This window comes from Limulus polyphemus, unplaced genomic scaffold (genome assembly GCF_000517525.1).
Source record: "Limulus polyphemus unplaced genomic scaffold, Limulus_polyphemus-2.1.2 Scaffold74, whole genome shotgun sequence".
NCBI classification, from domain to species: Eukaryota; Metazoa; Arthropoda; class Merostomata; order Xiphosura; family Limulidae; genus Limulus; species Limulus polyphemus.
The window spans coordinates 1229087-1250031 of NW_013665684.1; the positions used below are offsets into that span (position 1 = coordinate 1229087).

General features: G+C 30.1%; 1 protein-coding gene across 3 annotated transcripts; it reads right to left on the bottom strand.

Annotated features, from left to right (window-relative positions):
- Positions 1-311: 311 nt before the first annotated feature.
- On the bottom strand, positions 312-17701 carry LOC106466547 (protein Mo25-like). Of its 3 annotated transcripts, XM_022395083.1 has the most exons (9): positions 17578-17677; positions 14032-14133; positions 13364-13472; positions 11538-11705; positions 9254-9372; positions 6188-6356; positions 4749-4874; positions 4122-4265; positions 312-1210 (listed from the first exon to the last, which is right to left on the bottom strand). In XM_022395083.1, the coding sequence occupies exons 3-9, from the start codon at positions 13463-13465 to the stop codon at positions 1028-1030; spliced, it is 1011 nt and encodes a 336-aa protein (XP_022250791.1). In that variant the 5' UTR covers positions 13466-13472; positions 14032-14133; positions 17578-17677; the 3' UTR covers positions 312-1027. The 3 variants fall into 3 exon arrangements, with proteins under 3 accessions (XP_022250791.1, XP_013782297.1, XP_022250797.1); XM_013926843.2 differs by lacking the exon at positions 14032-14133 and having other exon boundaries at positions 17578-17701; XM_022395089.1 differs by lacking the exons at positions 11538-11705; positions 14032-14133 and having other exon boundaries at positions 17578-17701.
- Between the last annotated feature and the right edge of the window lie 3244 nt (positions 17702-20945).

Sequence of the window (20945 nt, forward strand, 5' to 3'; positions counted from 1 at the left end):
TTAAAAAACTACATCCATTTTATTTCTTTTACCCTGATAAATATTATTAATCAAACCTAACCAAAGTTATATGTTAATATAAAAATCTACATAGTTTAGCAGTTATAAAAAAACAAACAGTAGAACAAAATATTTTCACATTAATGTAACCAGTTCTTAAATATCTCTTTGTGATCTCAACTTGTCTCCTGATGAAAAAACAATGTCTGGTTTACTCTACATTAAAAAGCATTTTTCTAAACGCATCATTAGTAAATGCTCTTAAGGTTCCCATTTTACTCTACTTATTGTGATACCATTTTTAAATTTTCTCATGAAAAAATAACACATTAGAATACAACTCACATCTCACATTAATATACTAGGCACAAGTATTTTAGCGAAACCTAAATAATAGTAAACTTCTTGGTACCAATAACTAAAATTAGAGGATCCTTAATAAGATCTCAAACAGTACCAACTAAAAAAATTTATTTTACAAATATTCTCCATTCAAAGTTTAACTACCACCACTGGGATGTTTTAATTTATGTTGTAAACACAAGCATTTCATGGTAATATAAATAAGCAAGTACCAATGAAACTAATTAAAGAAAAATCTTATGTAACATATATGATTATCATGTTCTTATATTTTAGTCAACTTAATTAATTTAAATATTCAGCAAAAAGAGTTTTTTTTAAATAACTTCTATAGCATGTTTTACGTATTCCAACTCTCACATACATTCTTATATATATCTCCTTACATACAATCAATGCCATTCATAAACTTGTAATATGCAGTACAAAATTATTTACAGTACAATTACACTGTAGTTTCTAAATAAAATAAAAAAGCTTTGAAAATCTACTGTATCTCAAACTTTCTATTTATTGTTTTGTTTTTTCAATTACTATATGAACGTCTGTACAGCAGAACTCTGAAAAGCTACTAACATTTAACAACCTCTCAGTAAAGTGGATAACAAAAAAATAAAACATTTTGGAATGAGAGGATGAAGCATAATTATACAACATTTAAATACTAGTGATCCTCCTGAGGTTTTAACTCTCTAATCTGTTTTATCAGATAGGCCTTCTCGTCATTGAATTGCTCATCATCTGAGCGATCAGTGTGGAAGTTAGTGAGGAAGTCTACCAACTTTTCTTTATTTCGAAGAAGTATGTCAAGAATTGCTTTGGGTTTGTTGGGGTTGGCCACAAACACCTTGAAAAGAATGAGTGCATATTAAGAATATGTGATACACACACCATAATTTACTCAACATAATCTCATTGTACAAGATTTACACCTGTGATAATACAACAAACTGTTGAGTTGACAGTGTTATTCATATTTTGTAACAGCATTTTAATGGGTAAAAAAGTATAATATTAAGAACATTGTTATTAGATTACCGACTGATAGAAATACAGCTTGTCAAAAGGCAAGTGGAAATGTATTAATTAAGTCAGAAGACTAAGGAACACACTACAAATCAGAGAATTTGTTTGTAGTTTCTTTAGATGTGACATTCATTCCTAAAAATTGTTTAACGTTAAATTACACCCATTTGAAAGCTATAGAAATTTTCTTCTATGACAAGACATCAGATAAGCTTAGTTATGTTTAGTGAGCATAATAGGTGATGGCAGCAAAATATTCCAAGAGCTTAAGTCCATATTTATTGAATGTTATTGTATAAGTTTATATTACTTAAACAAAACGAATAAATATAAGAAACTATACTTATTAAATATAAATTGATCTTGACAAAGAACATTGTTACCTAGCCTAACACAGATCATGGTGATACCATTTTGAATGGTCAGGTCCTAGACCACTGAAAAATCCTTGTCAGGGTATATATGCATCTTTTTCTAATGTAATTGGAATATAACTGTTTCAGTTAGATACTTTCATGCATTACTATAGTTCTTAATCGGTTCCATGGTTAAAACACTAGTAGAACTTCCATAGCAAAGATTTAAAGCATATACACCATAACAAACCACTATTCATATAGACTATTATATAGCTGTGTAACCCTTCCTGGACCAGGTGTGTCACTGATACCCTTTTATATTTCCCTTCTCACAATGGAAATACTTAACCAAATCACATAAAACTTGCTAAACAGCATATAGTTTCAACTTTTAAAAAAACTTACAGAATTCAATTTACTTTTCTATCATTTTTTAGAAGTTTCCAAAATTTTGTTCTTAAATACTATTTTGAAAAAATAGAATTTCAATTATTATAATTGTTGGTCAGAAAGTTCCATTTTACATATCCAATCACTTTCAATTTGATTGACAGTCATTGACACATTTCTTTTGGTACTTTATTTTCTCAGTTGCAGCAGTTACCACTCCCAGCTATAATAAAAACAAAATACTGACAAAGATTTTTATTTTTGTAACCTAGGCCCTGATTTTTCAAAATGGCATCACCATTATCTTTGTTAAGATAATCAACTATTTTAGCTAACGATATTCTTCATCCAAATAAATTTATATCCAATAAATAATAAGTTCTTTCATTTATGTGCATTACTTGAATACTATATCCTTAACAATAATATTCAATAAATAAGGATTTGAGTCCTTGAAGTATTTTGCCATCACCTACCATAAGCATTAAACTATCTGATGTGTCATCATGTAATAAAATTTCTGTAACTTGCAAATGGATATAATTTAACATTTAACTATTTTCAGGAATAAAAGTAACATCTATAGAAACTATAAAAAAATGCCCACGTCTGTAGTTTGTTTGCAAATCTTCTAAGCTTCCCATTAGCTTCCTTTGGTTATTCTGCAGGAGTCTTAGGTAGTCTTTCCAACAAAACCATAAATTACTGCTTATACCACTTTATTAACTCTACATGGACATATATAGTTTATAATCTGCTCTATCCAATCATATTTAAACCATGCCTGTAGCTATTTTTAAAGCTGTGCTTCATTAGTAGCTGTTCTGACCACATGCTGCAGCATCACAAAAGCCATATAAGTTGTTCTTGTGTTTTTAGCTCAAGTTCGTTCATTTTTGGTGATTTTGGGGCAAGGCTGGAGCTCATGATTCAAAGAACTTGTGTTCAATTCCTACTGTCACCAAAGCTCTTGTCCTGTCTTTGTTAAGGCAAAGCTAGTAAGGCTAGCTACCATTGTCACTAGTTTTGAACTGCTGGCTAGAGGTAAAGCAGCTGGCTGACAGCAGTCAGCATCAACATTATTGTTTGTTTTTTTTTGCTTGTATGTAACATGATTGAGGATCATTACACTAATTGATTAATGGAGCCACTGATTACTCAATTAGTGAATACCACTAAACACCCAGCTATAACCAGGACCATCCAGAAAGCAACTGGAAAAAAGTCATAACTTACCCATGGTAAATGAAGTGCACTGAGAATCAATGAAAACAAATTTTACTTGTAAAAGTCACCCATGTAGCCCAGGAAACAGTACATTACATAATCATGAAGGTTCTCAATTTGGAAACAAGACCAACGGGTTATGGAATCCCCAAGGTAAGGCTTCCGATTATTACACCTACCATTCAACTATCATATACCTCAACCATCTGGAGAAGGAAATGGATATCCATGCTATTTGCCACAAAGACATACCAGTCAAGCCCTCAGATACAATGCATGTGGATTTCTATGTAACTGGACTGTCAAAATGGGTGATGAGAAACCAGTGTTCTTGTATACTAGATGAATTATGGAAAACATGCAGAGAGGAGTGGTGTGCTTTGGAAGTCTTATGATGAAGACTTTTGCCATTTAAAATGCTACAGGGCTATTGTCAAGATGCTTGGTCATTAGACAGAACATGAGTGGACATGACAACACAGACTGTAACATGATGAGGCTCCAAAATCATTTTACTATAACATACCTAACCTCTGTGTAACAGAATTTCTAACCACACTTTGAAACATCTTCATGACTAACAATCCTTAACCACAATTCTTAGCCATCTTTAGGTATAATATTGGACTTTATACTACTAACTACAAATATCTAATCAATTTTATAACTATCTATCTCTATTGCCCACACAATACTACATGCATATCTCTATTTAAAGCTTCCAATTTATTCAAATTTGATCACTGTACAACTTACCTTGAAAACATGAAAAGCCTCAAACTGGATATTTCTACTTTTCTCCTTTAGCATATTCATCATAAGTTTTAAATTCTCAGGATTACTTATATACCGTGTCATTATAGTGAAGTTATGGCGATCAAGTAGAAGTTCTCCAAGTAGCTAGAAACAAAGAAATCACAATTAGAATCTATTAAAACTTTCAGCTTCATCATAAAAGCACAAGGCCATAGCTAAATAAGCATATGCAGATATAAAAATATTATTACTACTACAAAATCAGAAGGCTTGCATTTTAATAATGGAGATAATGATTAGAAGTAAATTTTTAAGTTTATGAAATCAGACTTTATTGTGTACTTGAAGATGAATTTGAAAACAAAATTAATACTTAGCATCAGTAAATTAACTCAATAACTTGAACAATATTGAAAAACGTAGTTTGCATCATTAAGGGTAAATGGCAAACTTACTCCTGATGAAGGAAATATCACTTTCTGAGAGTGCTGAGGTTATTGGGTTTCATTTCTGATACTAACTTTTTTTCTATTGATCATATAAGCCTTTGAATATTATGAATTACTATATATGTTTCATTGAAAATCATTTATGTTTTAAAATATGAAAGTAAAGCTATACTTGTACCTTTAGGGACTGCCTTCGAGTTACATAATTTTCAGAGTTCAATAGGTTCTGGTAATGGCTAAATACTTTGTCATAATTGTTTTCCAGAAATTCAGCACATAGTCCTTTGTGTCTTGTAAGTAGTTCCTGAAAAAGATACAGACAGACACTATAAGGCTGAAAGGATTCATAAAATTTTTAATCTAGACTAAAAAAGTTTTCTGTTGCAGCAGTTGAAATAAATAATACAGTAGTGTCGTCTTGATGATGACAAAACCTTGTCGAAACGTTGTACATTTGCTGTTATGTTAAACTTATATTAAAGTTTTTCTTCATTACCCATTCAAGCCGTCTCCAGCCATTACAAGACAACAACTTCTTCTTTATCTCTGTTGTTACAATACCACCATGAAATTCACTTTAGATATGCCCATTACAGTTAAACTAACAATCATTCAGTCTAGATTTGTCTAATTATCTCTCACTTAACTTGCTTTCTTCTTTACATTCTGTTATTTGCATATATTTATAACACGCAACAGAAGAATTGAAAAATATCTAGCCCTCTAGTGACAACAATATTACACACAATAGAAAAATTTGAGTAAGATGACATCAACAGTATTACAAAAGCCTAGTACAACAATTAAACTGCATACAACATACGTCTCGTTCTGAATTACATAACAAAATTTGTTATAACTATTGCTTTTACAATAATTAACTTTTAACACTATTGTTATGAAAACTATATAATCATTAAATATTAAATCACTAAATAAACTAAATAATAACTCTTAAACTAAACAGTCCAACACTGACCAAAAGAAGGGCAACCAGTCAGCAGCATTCACTGCCTTCAATAGCTATTCTTAGTCAAATATTAGGATTAACTATCACAATTATAATGTCCTAACATCCGAAAGCTGAAAGTGCAGTGCATGTAATAGCAGTATATTGCAGCTTCAACCTTGGGCCTGGACTATGTAGCTCAGTACACTAAACATTACATCACACCTGGCTTACAACTGACCAAGCTGAGCTGACAGGAACTTGTATATTCCATAAAAGCAGTTCTTGTCTACTCAGGGTATGAGCCATACATATTTCACATGACAATTACAAAACAATAGTAATAAACAGTCTTGGCTCTTTTATGATTTTACACAGGATTGCATAAACACTTAAAAAAGTTTACATAGTGTAACAATATGTAACTATAATAAACAAATGATTCAAAGTATCTTAACCTCACTTTTTTTTGGCTCCCGTCACTTAAATGTTTGGCTTCAAAACTGACAATTTTACTTTGTAAAAAAAATTATGGTAGTTTTTCTTATTAAGCCAAATAATATATTTTAAAAAGAAGAGAATGCAGAACTTTTTAAATTATTTTTCATTTATAATTATTTCATAAAGAACATACCACAAAAATTTAATCTTGAAAATTCCAAACTGACCTTAAAAGTAGAAAATGCATCTGAAGCAATATCAAAAGTTGACACTTCCACAAATTTGAAGAAATTATAAAACTCATCCGAATGCAATACAATCTTAGCAAGAGCTTCATATCTGGCACATTCCCTAAGCATTGTTCCACAATTCAGAGCAATATCCTGTTTTTCATATCTGTTGTAATAAAATGAAGAAAATGCAAATATAACCAAAAACATTTAATATCTGAAAACTAAATTAAGAAATAACACTGTGTAGCTTCTTTTCAATCAAGCCCTAAGGTTAATTTTTTTATAAGTAAATAAAGAAATGACAGAAAACCACAAAATATTAAGTAATTAAATTTATTTATACCACATTTGCTTGTTGCAAAGCGCATAGCTACACAATGGGCTATCTGTGCTATGCCAACCACAAATAAAGTAACCTGATTTTTAACGTTATAAGCTCACTGACTTACTGCTGAGCCACCAGGGGGCCTTATATCATGAATTAACTAAAAAAAACATCTGTTTTCCTCATATTCAGGTATTTTCACTTACCTATATTCAAATACTAAATGTTACTGTGAAAATTATTTCTAGTAAAATAATGTTTTAAATAATAACTAAACAAACAAAATAGAAAATTATCTACCAACAAGTAAAAAATCTAAATTTATATTTAATATATTGATAAATGTGAAAAGTTCCACTAATATTTTTTCCCTACAAATAGATTTTCTGTGGTGGTGAACACTATCACAATAATCCTGAACTTGATTAATACTGTGTTTGAAATTTGTTTATGATATTCAATAAAAAAATAGGATCTAATGTGTTTGAAAACCATAATACAGCTTATTCCAGAAATGATGTGAAATTATGGTCTTGAAACACATCATTTAAAATATAGCATGTAGATTTCATAAATCTAATGCCTAAAATATCAGTTTGAAGTATTATGTATTAAATCACAAGATATATATATATAATGATGATCAGCCTTTTACATAAAACATTAAGTACATGGTAATGAAAATTACTGTTTGTTATTTGATATTAATTCATAGCACACTCAACTGTATGAGATGTAATTTCCAGTAATTTTGAAATTACATCTTACGCAGTTAACTGTGCTATTAGCATATTCCCAGAACTGATCAAAGCTAACTGATTATACTGATGATCAACATTTTGTCAATTTCAGATGAAAACACCCATCCTTGTTGAATAAGTAAAATTTGTTTTTATTAACCATAGTTATACCAAAATAATAACTCGGAGAGAATAAGATGCTACATCTATTCCAAAGAAAAATTACTATATAAACAAGTGTTGTAAAATAAAAATCAGCCAAATGGTACACATATGAAGTATACAAAAGCTTTTCATTGAAATAACATACTTTCCAGTTTCATTTAAATCTCTCCTTACAAGTACATCACGACCATGGACCCAACTGTACAGTATGATAAATATGACTTTGTATGTTTAAATTTGAAATGTACCTATTTAATTTGGTAGTTTGTTGTTAAGCACAAAGCTGAACAATGGGCTATTTGTGATGTGTCCACCACAGGTATCAAGACCTGATGTTTAGCATTATAAACCCTGAGACTAACTGAACAGCTACCAGAGGGTATTTTTTATGAAAAAAAATAATATTATTTGTTAATAAAGCCACATCTCATTTAAATCTACTTTTCAGTGACTATAATATATATCTTCAACATAACCTGACCTTCTTTAATTGAACTATTACTTCAGACATCTGAATACTTCATTTTTCACACTAGCAGTCAACATAACCTGACCTTCTTTAATTGAACTATTACTTCAGACATCTAAATACTTCGTTTTTCACACTAGCAGTCAACATAACCTGACCTTCTTTAATTGAACTATTACTTCAGACATCTGAATACTTCATTTTTCACACTAGCAGTCATACTTTTATATTGTCTCTCTATCTTTAGGGTAAAAAAGATTTTAAAACTTAAAATATTATATTTTTTATAACTAGTAATTTTTAGTTACTTTTATAGTGTCTTAAATCTAATGAAAATCCATACATATTGAATCTTTAATTTTACAATAATGACAGTTCCTCGATAGTTTTTATTGTTAAACTATATAACTGCGTGAACAAAAACTTGAACTGGGACAAGTACTGACTTCAGATGGTGGTGTTTAAACGTGATGATTTTGTTTTGTTTTTTGAGCATGACTTGAACTAGTAAATATGAATCTGGATGCAGAAAATATGTTATTGTATCATATGGACATTCTCAGTGATCTCAATATTTTAATAATCATAATGAACAGATAATTGACTTAAAAAGAGAAGCTTGTTCCAAATTTAATAGCACCATCACATAATATGCACTTTCTACGTTGTATGAAACAAAAACTTTTTAATACAACTCAAGACTGCCACTGGAAATAACACCGTTACATAAGAATTAAAAATGCATCTATGCTCTCAATATTCAAATTTTTAAGTTTCTTCAACCTTGCATCTGGTTTTTAATTGAGCAATGCATGCATCAATATCTCAATAACATTTATTTAAGATATAGAAACATGTGTAATGCTTTCTCAATACTTATTAATTAAAAAGTTAGTGGCACAGATCTTTAGATTTTTTCATTATACTGTAATAAACTAAATATTTCAGTTTCTTCTTTAATCAGCTGATTTTTGTTTTCTTTTAGCATTTCTTAAAATATTAAAACATGATACACTAATTTGTTTCACAATGTTATTAGTTAATAATTTTTGTAATAAAACTGAATATTGACATTTCTATATTGCCAAACAAACCTGGTTTTGTGAAGAGTTTCAGTGGTGAGTGATCAGTCTAATCCACATGATATAGAAGTGAGAATTTTAAAGTGAAATTATCTTTTAACTTTCAATATTTTTTGCTCACAACTAGTGGTTGGTAAGTGATTATTTTGAACAATGCATTTTTTATTGTTTAGCATTAATTCAAATCACTGATGTTATCCTTCCTTAAACAGTATGAAGTAGTAATTATTCAAGACTACAGGATACATAAAATTATTATATACATATTCATGTACATACCCCTTAATTAACGTAAAAAGTATCTCTGGTTTAGTACAAATATATTCCACTGTGGGTGATCGTGTTCCAATCTGTCTTCTGAGGATGTTGTTAAATATTTGTGCAACATCTTTCTTTCCCTTTGAATCAAAAATGAAAATCAAAACATTTTTAACACTATATTTAATAAAAAATATTTTTTAATATAAAAATTGTATTTCGACTTTACAGGGACAATTAAGTTTCTCAAAAAACAAACGTTCATTGCACTGGTAAAATTCAACAAACAGAACTATTAATTTTTACATAAGTTAACCCTTAAATATTCTTTAAACTAACACTATAGATGGAACTATTCATAAATAACTTTTACAGTTTTATTGTCTTTAAATATCATCAGCCAAACACAGAAGTTTCACACCAAGAATACAGTATTAACAATCTCAAGTTTCATACCTGGTATTTTAAATAACACATTAAAATTTTGGAGTCTGTTTTACATATTCATAATATCAAAATAGCTTCAGTAACAACATATAAAATGCAGCTAAGATAAGTTTTGAAATAATCAAATATAAACATACAATACTCAAAATTATTAGGAATAATCTGAGTTTTCTATATTTTAGCTATTATGTTGTAAGTTATACCAGGAAAGCTGATAAAAACTTGCATTTACAATTAATAGTTTTAATTACAAGTACTGGCAAACTACATAAATCTTCTATGCCAACTCTACCTAGGACAGCAATTGGATTTTCAGTACCAAAATTGTTATTAAATACTGTCAGTGGTGTCCTTAAGTATATTTTTAAGCAAAACAAATGTGATGTGATTACTTATGTCATCAGATATGTAAATGCCTACTACTGGATTCCATGTCTACAAATCCTCATTTGATATTACTGACTTTGCAACCCAATAAACGATCAAAAAACATCCGTTAATACATTCACTGCAACATAATAAATTAAGTATAAATAAAATTAAACATTTAAGAAGTGCCAAGGAGCAGTCACAGTGTCCCAAACTCATATATCAAAAGAGAAATTTGGCTTTGAAACATAATTGTCTGTGACCCATCAGTGTATCATGTGGTCCATAACAAAAAGTCGGTTGTGACCCACAAGTGGAGCACATAGCAGCGAACGACATTAAAACAAGTCATAAAGTGCAAACATATAATTAATGAGTTACTGTTGTAATATGGCTTGCTGTACCATCAGAGTTGTTTCCAGTTCATCAACATTGCTTAGAGGTTAAACAAGTATTGCTAAGTTTCTTCTTAGCGTATCTCATGTGTATGCAATAATTTAAGTCCTATGCATGTGCTTGATATTTCCTTCTTCCAGGCAGTTCCTGAACAGTTGAGCTTGATGGTGGTGTATCATCCATCAAAATAAAATTCTCATCAACTGCACATGCATATGATAACACTAATGACTGTAACACTATATCATAAGGCATTCATAGTACAATGTAATTGCACCTAAAGGATAGTGTCCACTAATACTGATCACTACTGCCACGTGTGCATCTTTCTTCTATGAAATTGTGGTTCGATCAGGTCCTAGCCAAATATGTACACATCTTGTGTCTTGTTGCAATGTGAAGTGTGATTTATTTATTACCTACATGTCATTTGATCTATTCCACATGTTCTAGGCAGTTTTGTAATGACGTGTTAGAGGAACCATGCCACTGGTCAACTGACATACAAAACTATTTGCAATCCAGTTTCTGCTCAGAAATGTTTATTCAGTTGAGAAGCTGAAGTTTGCTTCAAACCCATAGTATCAAATAGAAATCATCTTGTGGGTTGTCAACAACGGTACATTCTGCCCAGGTCATTGACCAATGTTCTGAAAGTAGTCCACATACTGCTAACTACAATTTGTGAAGGGCCATTCTGCAACACCTACTTGTATTTGACCAGTTTCTAGCTATCCTATTGCACTCAAAATTATGAATAATTCCAAATGTCTTTGTTGAGGTTCTAGTACGTTTCATTTTTAACTTGAATCTCTTTACATACTTCACTGTTGTTCAAACTGCTGAGCTAGAACACACATTTTTCCTTCACTTTTACACAAAACTGGAATATGTATGTCAAATGGTATGACAAACCACCTGATATTTATTACACATAAAAAATGAACTAAGGAGTGCCATTGACATTATTTAATAACAGCAGTGTGCTTTGATATAGTTACAATACAGAAAACTATGATTATCTCTTAATTACTTTTAATATTGTATTTGAAAAGTTAGTCCATATTAATGCAAAACTGAAAACAGAATTTACCTCAAAATCTATCTTTGATAGGTTTTGAATGAGTGACAACAGAAGATTAGAATTATATAATTCATGAGCAAGCTGTGTAAGTACTATATCTGTTTGAGGCTCTTGGTCACTAGTTCCATACAACATGTTCTTCATTAGCATTAAATTTTTTGACACGTCTTCTTGGGCCTGCATGTGGAAAAAATGATACAATCACTAGTACATGTACATAATTGCATACAGTGCTACATGAACTATGTCTAATGTTAATCATGGTATATTCTTCAATTCTTTAACTTTAGTGCATTCATTTTTTCTTTCTGCAAATGAAAAACAGAACGTGAAATATTAGGCTAACACGGAATGCTTAAAGAAAACCGCTCATAAGGATTCAACATTTTAATTAATAAAACTACAAACTAAATCAATAACTTAATATATCACCATTTGGATGCAGAGTGAGGTGCACAACTACTATACACTTTTAACAACTATTCACAAGTAAAATAATCTAGAAAAGAGCAATAATTATTAAGGCATATTTTCTTACTGAAAAAACAAATAAAAAACAAAGTATAGAATTAGTATTAAAATATTACAGACACCTACAAGGTCATGGGATTTTGAAATGGGCAATACATTAAGCAGTAACAATGAGGTAATATTTCAAGGTAGCTAAAGTTATGCACAAAATTGAGACTTGTGTACAATTCATTCACTTTAAATGTTGGTAAAGCTAAATGGAACCCCAACTTTGACCTGAGCTTGCAAAATGGCATGCCATTGTCTTAGACATACTAACTTCTAACACAGGTCTAACACAAAGGAGATTTGAAAAATATTCTTGCTTTATTAGTCATGGTGACATATAGACAGAAGCAATTTCATAATCCAAAATGTATACATTATTCTCTGAGTAACAGCAATTATATTTTGAATTAAAATTAAACATAATTAATATTAATTTTCCATAAAAGTAAACTACCTACATAGATTAAAACAAAAAATATATACCTAGTAACAAGAATTGTTTCATCAATTGATTACCCTCACTGTTAGCAGTATTTTCAGCTATAAATCCAATAATATCTCATAAGGTTTGGCCAGCTCAGAAGGCTTAGGTTAGTCCTAAATCCATATACTAAACTAACAATGCAGAATTAATCATTGTAATAAAAATATTAAAATATTTTCCTGAAGAAGAATAGTCAAATATTTGAAAGTGTTTAAGTTTTTGGTCTTTTTTGAAATTCACTGCATCTTATATGTGATCCTGTGTGCTAACTCTTATATCAAAAATAATAAAACATAAAATTAATTTTAAAATACTAAAAAACTAAAGTAGATATATTAAACATTCTAACCTATCATATTGTGTCCACATTATCATAAAATTATCATGTTTAGGTCAACGTCCAAATAAAAACTACCACATAGTGGTAAAAGTTATAATTGGCTTGGCCAGCTTAGTAAATTTAGGTTAGTCCTAAATCCATAAACTAAGCTGTGAAATAATCTTTATAATAATAATAAAAAAAGTAAAATTAGCTATAATAGCCAATACTGTTAATGAATATAATGTTCCATCGCTCAGGTAAAACTTGCAACTTGAGAGTAAACTAATGATTGATTTTATAAAATTGGATATCTGTAATTAAACTCATGAAGCTGAACACACAAAAACTGCCCATCCACGTATAAATAAACCTAAGATTAATACCTATGTGTTAATAACTCACTTAGAAAATAATATATACATTTTTCAAAAGAATGTTTTGACAATAATTTCTGTTAAAAACCAAAAACACACTCACAATTCAACTCAGAATCAGCAAGTTTGTAAATACCTTTTCTACTTTTTTGTCTCCTCTTTCCAAGGCTAAAACAGCTTCTCTAAGCACTTTCACCAGTTCCACTGGACTTTTCTGTGACTTTCCAAACAATGGCATAATTTTCCTTGATAATAAAAAAAGCCCATACAAGCATCAGCTTATCTAACTGATATAAACAAATTTCATTAACAAATATACGTGTATGTGAAGACACCAGTTTTACTCTTTATTTATAAATACACAGTAAGAAAAACATATGGCATTATGCTGGTATAGGTATAATTAACAATGTTCAATGAAAAACTTAGGTACCCACTACTTCCACCTGTATAAGTGAAAGCACTAAGGAACTTTTCATTTATAGCTCTATTTACTTTTAAATTTACTTCTAAAATTAAATTATCCAAGAAGAAGTGTTAATACAAAGTTAAAGAATATCTCATTTAACACCACATCTTTTTTTTTAAAAAAAAGTTTTTATAGAAAATGTATGAACACTTTTATGTTTCAACAGTATTTGTCTTAAGCCTTTTTATGAACCTTGGGAATGCCAGAAGAAGAAGTAATTGCTAAATTCTTTTCATTTTTAATAAAACAATTTTTTGTGGTCTTTTTTTCTATAAACACTATTTTTTATCAGTAACCTTGTATCTGGAAAAAGATGTGAAAATGTTATTACATACCAAGTAAATAAACTTTATCTCTTGGCAACACATGCTCTGAACTTCCTTATTTGATACAGATTTCAAAACAAAGCTCCTGATTTTCAGAGCTTAATCCTGAACCTGTGAAATATGTCCTGAAATACTTTAAAAGGTAGAGATAAAGGTTTTTCATGGATGTATCTTCATAAAAAAAAAAAAAAGTAAAATTATATATTTAAGCCTCTTAGCAAGTTATTGAGTTGAGTAGGTCTTCCTGAAATCATGTTGCCTCTTTCTCATTAAATTATATTTCCTGGGATGTTTCAAAAATGCCCTTAACAGATTTTACAACCTTTCAACCATTAGAAATGTAAAAGCTTCTGTAGCTACCACTATTTCCTCTTAATATCAGAAAGAAAAAAAAAACAAAAGCAATATTTCTATCACTCATATCTACTCATTATTTAGAATTTCAAATGATAGTGAATAAAGCCTTCACCTGTACCACACTCATTGTCCTTGGAGTCATAATATAAGTTAAAACTCATAATGAACAATGGCTTTTTTCTTTCTTTTATTTAACCGTACATTTATTCAGAAACATCCTACAAGACCAGATAATCTTTATTGCTCTCAACAGTACCAACATTACTGCTTCCAAAAATATTCATTTATATGTACTTTAATTCTGAAAAACTGTGGCAAATATAAGCACCCCACAAGCTATAGCAAGAACATTTGTCAATTTGCTTCATAATGGACTGCTAAATGTTTTAGCTAACCTTTATTGAAGCTTTTCCTCTAGTCCACAGTTTCCCATTCTACACACATACAGATGTAGGCAAAAATAGCTTCTAGAGTTAAAAGATATCCACTTTTTAAAAATATTGTTTGCTAGTGTAAATAGCCAGACTAAAAAGGGAGACATATGGTTAAATAAAACATTGTTCATCTATGCCAATTAGGGAAAAAATCATGAGATAATACTTTGCAGTTTCATGTACATTTATGGGGTCATTGACTTTTACCTACATAAGTATCAGATGCTGGAGAATGAGTGCCAATCTTACACTGTTCACTCAATTCAGTAGACTTGTGTTCATGGATTTATGAAAATGAAAGTTAATTTGGGCCCCACCCCTTTTCTTAATTGCCAGGAAAGTACACATCAATTTGTGTTTAGTGGAAGATCAAAATTACATTTCTATATGTGATTATTTTAAACAAAGCAATAGAGCTTTTTCTCCAAATGAGATATGTTTTGAAAAGTGATTGCCACAAGAAAATTAGATAATGTTTCAATCTGAAAATAAAAATTATATTTTTCATATTTTAGACTTCATACTTTTGATATTTTAGCCTCCACCAATATCATTAATCTAATACAAAAAACAAAATTACCACAGCCAACCTGTCCAAAATCTTGAACATTTTAAAAATATTGGGATATTATGCCCCAGATACTATTTTCTGTTGGTTTAATTTCTCAGCATTTTACATACTTAAGAAATTCACACTAAAAAATAAGCAGCAATACATATAGGCATTCAGCACATTGAAGTCACCTCACATCCAGAAAATCAACACATCAATTCAAATTGAATGTAGCCCTTCACATCTATATACATGTAACTATCAAACAACTTAAGATGATTTAGATGCCACACAACAGATCATTGGGTAAATCATCCCATCAGCTTAAAACTATAATTGAAAAATATTTTTCTAGAAGAACAAGATTGTGTTCGGGCTTCCAAAGCTTAAACCTATTACCCCTAATAGTAAAGTTTGTATTTTGAACGGTTTCATTACACAAGTCAAACAAACCACTGAAGACTGTCCAATGCTTAACAATTTTGAATACATATAAAAAAATCACCTGTATTTCCTTTGAGCTTCAGAGGAAAGACAAAAACTTTTAAACTCTTTCTCTATACTCAAATCATTTAAACCAGATAACATTTTAGTACCCCATCTCTGCACCCTTCACAAAATATTGATATCCTTTCTATAGTAAGGAGTCTAAGATTGTAAACACTACTCCAAATGAGACTTTTCCAATATACTTTATACGTCATAGTAACCTTGCTCTTAAATTCACACTTCTTTTAAACTGAACAAAAAACTCTGTGGTTTTTTTACAACTACTATACCCATAAGAATTCTTTATGGTTTTATCAGTCATTTCTAGATCCTCCTTCTTTTTGCACTCCACCAATGTTTTTCTCACACAAGAATTTATTGAAGAAATAAGTTCTTTCCAAATTTCTACATTTCAGGTACATAACTTTGCAATTATTATTATTTTTTTCAATTTCCACCTTTCAAAAGAAATTATACTAGAAATTTATGCGAACTTTGTATTATGAAAAATTTGGAAATAATACCGTCTAAGAAACTCTCCAAATCAATGACACTAAAGGTAATATTGAACAACAATACACCTAGAACAGACACATCAGTCACATTCTAAAAGTTGTAAAAATTAGGATATATAATCATTCTGTAGGCATCCAATCTAAAAATTCATCTCATGTGAAGCGACTGAACAAAGGAAACATTCTGAGAATCATTTTCCAGATTATTCTTCTTGACTCTTTCAGGAATTAACACATTACCCCAAATGGTATCTAAAAAAATTGTAACAGAAAATAGTATTCCTACTACACTACTTATTCAAACTCCTTTAAATAGATCTCCATACTTTATCCTATTCACAAACACATCTTCAGAAGATCCAATTAAAGCTTTCAAGTTTCAGAAAAATCTTAAGAAAACTGATAACATCTGCCCAAATGATAACGATTTTATATTTATTAGGCTTAGCATTTGCAATAGATTTTAAAAATTACAACCACAACTCTCAAACTGTACGATGTCTCAGTCTACAGAAGTCAGAACCTTCAGTTTTACAAACCTTAAAAATAAAATAACAAGGCTGAAGTGAGAATTAAAATTATAATTGACTCAGTTATTCTTTTAGTATAAAGCAGAATAAACCAAGAAATTGTATCAAACAAAAGTTAAAACATATCTTAAAAATGTGGCTAAATTCTAAGTTAGTATATTAACAATTTTTGGTCAGTATTATAACTATGATATTAATATGTACCCAAGTTTATACAATAACATAACACTAGAATAACCAACAAAAAATAAATAGTAAAAATTACAATTTAAAATTGTTAAATAAAGGTTATACAGTGTTAGTGTTGTTTACTTCTTTCTTCTAGTTCTTAGTTCTACACCTTGTTGCACTTTGTAATGTATAACTTATAAGTATAAATCACAGTCGTTAGTTTAGTCAGAATCAGCTGCTAACATTTCCCAAGTTTTCGTTAACTTTAAATTAAGATCTAATTAAAATTGTTAGCTTGACGTCTTAACTGTTACACTGATGTTACATTTTCTGATGATTTTGTGTGATTTACAAATTACAGTCTTAGTGTTAACTTAACTTAAAGTCGTTAGTCTTTGGTCAGAACAGATCAGAAGTTTAACTTGGTTATGATATATCGTTTTTATCATTAATTATGTTATGCAGTTAAGAAATATAAAACTGTTTTGAAAAGATTATTAACTCACAAATAATTAGCTGCCTACACAGTGATAAGGTTAAAATCCTAAGTTTAAGTTTTATAATCTTCGTGCGAATTTTCTGTTCCAGCTTACTCCACCATTACATATTTTGACGTAATTATTTTTTCATAGAAAGTCTGCTTGATGAGTCCTTCAAGCAGTTATTTTTTATTTTTTTTTTTCATACTCAAAAATTATTATCCACAAATTATAAGAAATAGCCTAAAGAAACGAGTGTAAAATAGAAGAATATTTTATCCAGCAAGTTATCTCATGTTTTATAATAGATATATATAATCTGCTCAAAACACGAATATTTAAAATATCAAAAAATTGTTAAATAGTCAATGCCACATTGGATTTTCATTTTATTTTTTGTATCGCATGGTAGTTACAATAAAATGTATATAAATATAGTTTCAGTTAATCACAATGTAATGTACTTAAGTTAAAATACATCGATCAGTCAAATGTATTGCCTTTAGTATCACGGTCGACTAGGATATTATGTTGTTTAGTGTCCCAAAGTTCTTTCCCCCTTATCTTTATTTATTAGTTTAAAGATTTTGTAAGAGCTGCAATTTAATATATGATCATGACAAACAATACCTAATCTAAAGAATTTTACACATGTAAATAATTATGTGAATTTTAATATACTATTTGGATACAAATTTGTTTGCTAGCTTTCTCCAGTCTCTTGTTGTATTGTCCGAGCAAGCGGCCCGTCAGAAAAGTCAGTACGTTAAAAAAGTTTGTTTTGTTCTTCATAAAAGATATTTTATATTTTATTTCAGTCAGTGCTACTACATTGTGAATATGTATGTATGAGAGGGCTTATAATCTAACTTAGTTATTGATAATGACGTGTCTTTTGTTTCTTGAGCATTAAGGAATGTTGTTTTGTTCTTCCATGAATAAGATATTTTACATTTTCTTTCAACCAGTGCTCCTATATTTTGTGTATGTATGTGTGAGAGGAGTTGTATGTAATTTAGCTTAGTTATTGTCAATGGCGTGTCTTTTCTTTGTGGAGCAGAGCCTCTCCTCTCCCTCACTTTCTGAATGTGGTTCTGAAATTATTAACTGATTTGTGGCAGCCTAGTTGTTTACATGGAGTAATTATCAATTCCATTATAAATTGGTCAGTTTTATAGTCACTTCTAGGTTTCTCAATGAATTAGAAATCCATAGATATATTTTTTGTATATTTGTTTCAGAAACTTTAAAGTTTATTGTTCATTTATGTGTAATTAATTTCAGAGGACAGAGCGAAAAGGCAATTAATTATTATTCATACACTTATGTTTTGTTTGTAGTTAAGTACAAAGCTACACAATGGGCTATCTGTACTCTGCCCACCACGAGTATCGAAACCCGATTTCTATACAGTTATGGACACTGACTTCTGGTACTTGTTTTCTACTGTATTAATACGTTACGTGCGTGTAGATAGTGATGAAAATTGAATGATAGAAACATTTGATTTCGTTTAATTTTAGTCCATAATTGTCTTTTAGTGAATTTTGAAGATTAAATTCTTAAGTTTTTGTTGTTGTTTTTTCATGTGTTGGTCCTGAATAAAAACAGTTGATTTATAGTATTTATTTTAGAGTATCTGTTCTCAGTGATTAACAGTATAATAATTATTTCATGTATCAATACTTAGTCTATCCATTTTTCAATTGGCCCAGTTAAGTGTTAACGTTTGGGGATCTTTATATTTATGCTTTCTGAATGTCAGGTTAACAATGTAAGTTTTCTAGTCAAGGATATAATAGGTGTTAATCTGAGATAAGAAGATAATGCACATGTAGATCGATCAAGGATGTAAAATCAACATCAAGAGCTTGCAGTGAAAAATTATAGCGAAATATCTGAAATACAGACGCCCTTTTCTATTTCTCTGAAATTTTCCTGTTGTCTTTGTTTTATACCAATCAAATGAAAGGAACGCCATGTTTGATGAACATTGCTAGCGTATCATTATAATAAATAGTAACAATATTTTTTATTCTATGTTTCTGTTTTGTGACAAAGTATTTTCCTTTGTTTAAGTTTTCCAAATTTTAGCTGTAGGTTTGCTTTATTTAAAACTACATTTCTTTTATTTTAAATACATCTTGTTTTATTGCGATTAACTGTAAAGCAGAAGTTTCGTTTCATGTTTGTCAATTATGTATTTCCTTCGTGTATATATTTCATGTGAAAATAAAGCTTATGTTTCTTTTCTAATTTTAACTCTTGACCGTTTATTAAAGTTACACAGATATTCTTTATTTGGTCAAATAAGCACAGGTCTTCAATCTGCGTTATTTCTGCCATTTAACAGAGTACTAAGGTTATGGAATATGAAATAACTTTGGTGTTGTAACTAAGTCTGCTCTATTTGAAAATATTTGTTCTGTTATTTTAGTCTTTTCAAACAATTTTCCAATGTCTGTCTTTAATAAACATGTGAATAATATAAATTAGGACTGAAGTAAAAGAAATTCGTCACTAATATTATTTGGTTGATTTTTAACAGGGCTTATAGTGTTTCTAGCAGAACAGGAAGTGGGAAGATGTTGGCAGATCTGATAGATCTAGAGAGAGGGAGTGTCCCTGACAAAAAGAAAAAGGTATATGTTTTGAAATTCTAGTTGTCATCTTAATTTACTGTGAGAAATAACAGTAGAGAAAAGGACTTGATAGGAAATTAATTGTATTTGCTACTTTTGGAACAGCAACTCCTTTCATTGGACCCATTGCATGGTTTGAAACTAGCCAGAGATCCGTAGTAAAGTAACTCTAGCACAATCAGTAATGTTATCTCTCTGCAAGAGTGAGCAAACAGATGACCTATTTACCAATCCAATTAACTAAACCACGATTTAATAGTTAACTACAACGAGTAATAGTGTTAGTTCTACAATGATAATGTACTGTGAGTCAACAGCCAGATGCCTATTTAGCAGAAAGCTGCATTGAGAGCAAACAATGGAAGGATTACTGCCAAGACAGCTGCATTCGTTATTATTTTTTATGTACGTATGACTGCATAACTGCTGCACACATCAAGGACAAATATATTTGTAAATAGCATTCAGACACGTGTTTCTAGAAATTCAACTCGAAAAATATTTTCTAAAAAACAAAAGCAGCACACTGTAAAATTTTTTGTCAAATCACATATTTTACATCTCATTGTTCCAACGAAACGTGTTATTGGTTCTTTCAACAAACGGACCCGGCATGGCCAAGTGGTTAGGGAGCTCGACTAGCAATCTGCGGGTCGCGGCTTCGAATCACCGTCACACCAAACATGCTCGCCCTTTCAGGCGTGGGGGCGTTATAAAGTGACGGTCAATCCCGCTATTCGTTAGTAAAAGAGT

What these genes read in the sequence shown, in the direction of transcription:
- LOC106466547 (XM_013926843.2), bottom strand. Translation starts at nt 13,465, where the DNA reads ATGCCATTGTTTGGAAAGTCACAGAAAAGTCCAGTGGAACTGGTGAAA. An exon ending in CTTTTTACGTTAATTAAGGG is followed by an intron (nt 6,357 to 9,253) that starts GTATGTACATGA and finishes TTATTACAACAG; the next exon opens with ATATGAAAAACAGGATATTG. An exon ending in CTCGAAGGCAGTCCCTAAAG is followed by an intron (nt 4,266 to 4,748) that starts GTACAAGTATAG and finishes CTTTGTTTCTAG; the next exon opens with CTACTTGGAGAACTTCTACT.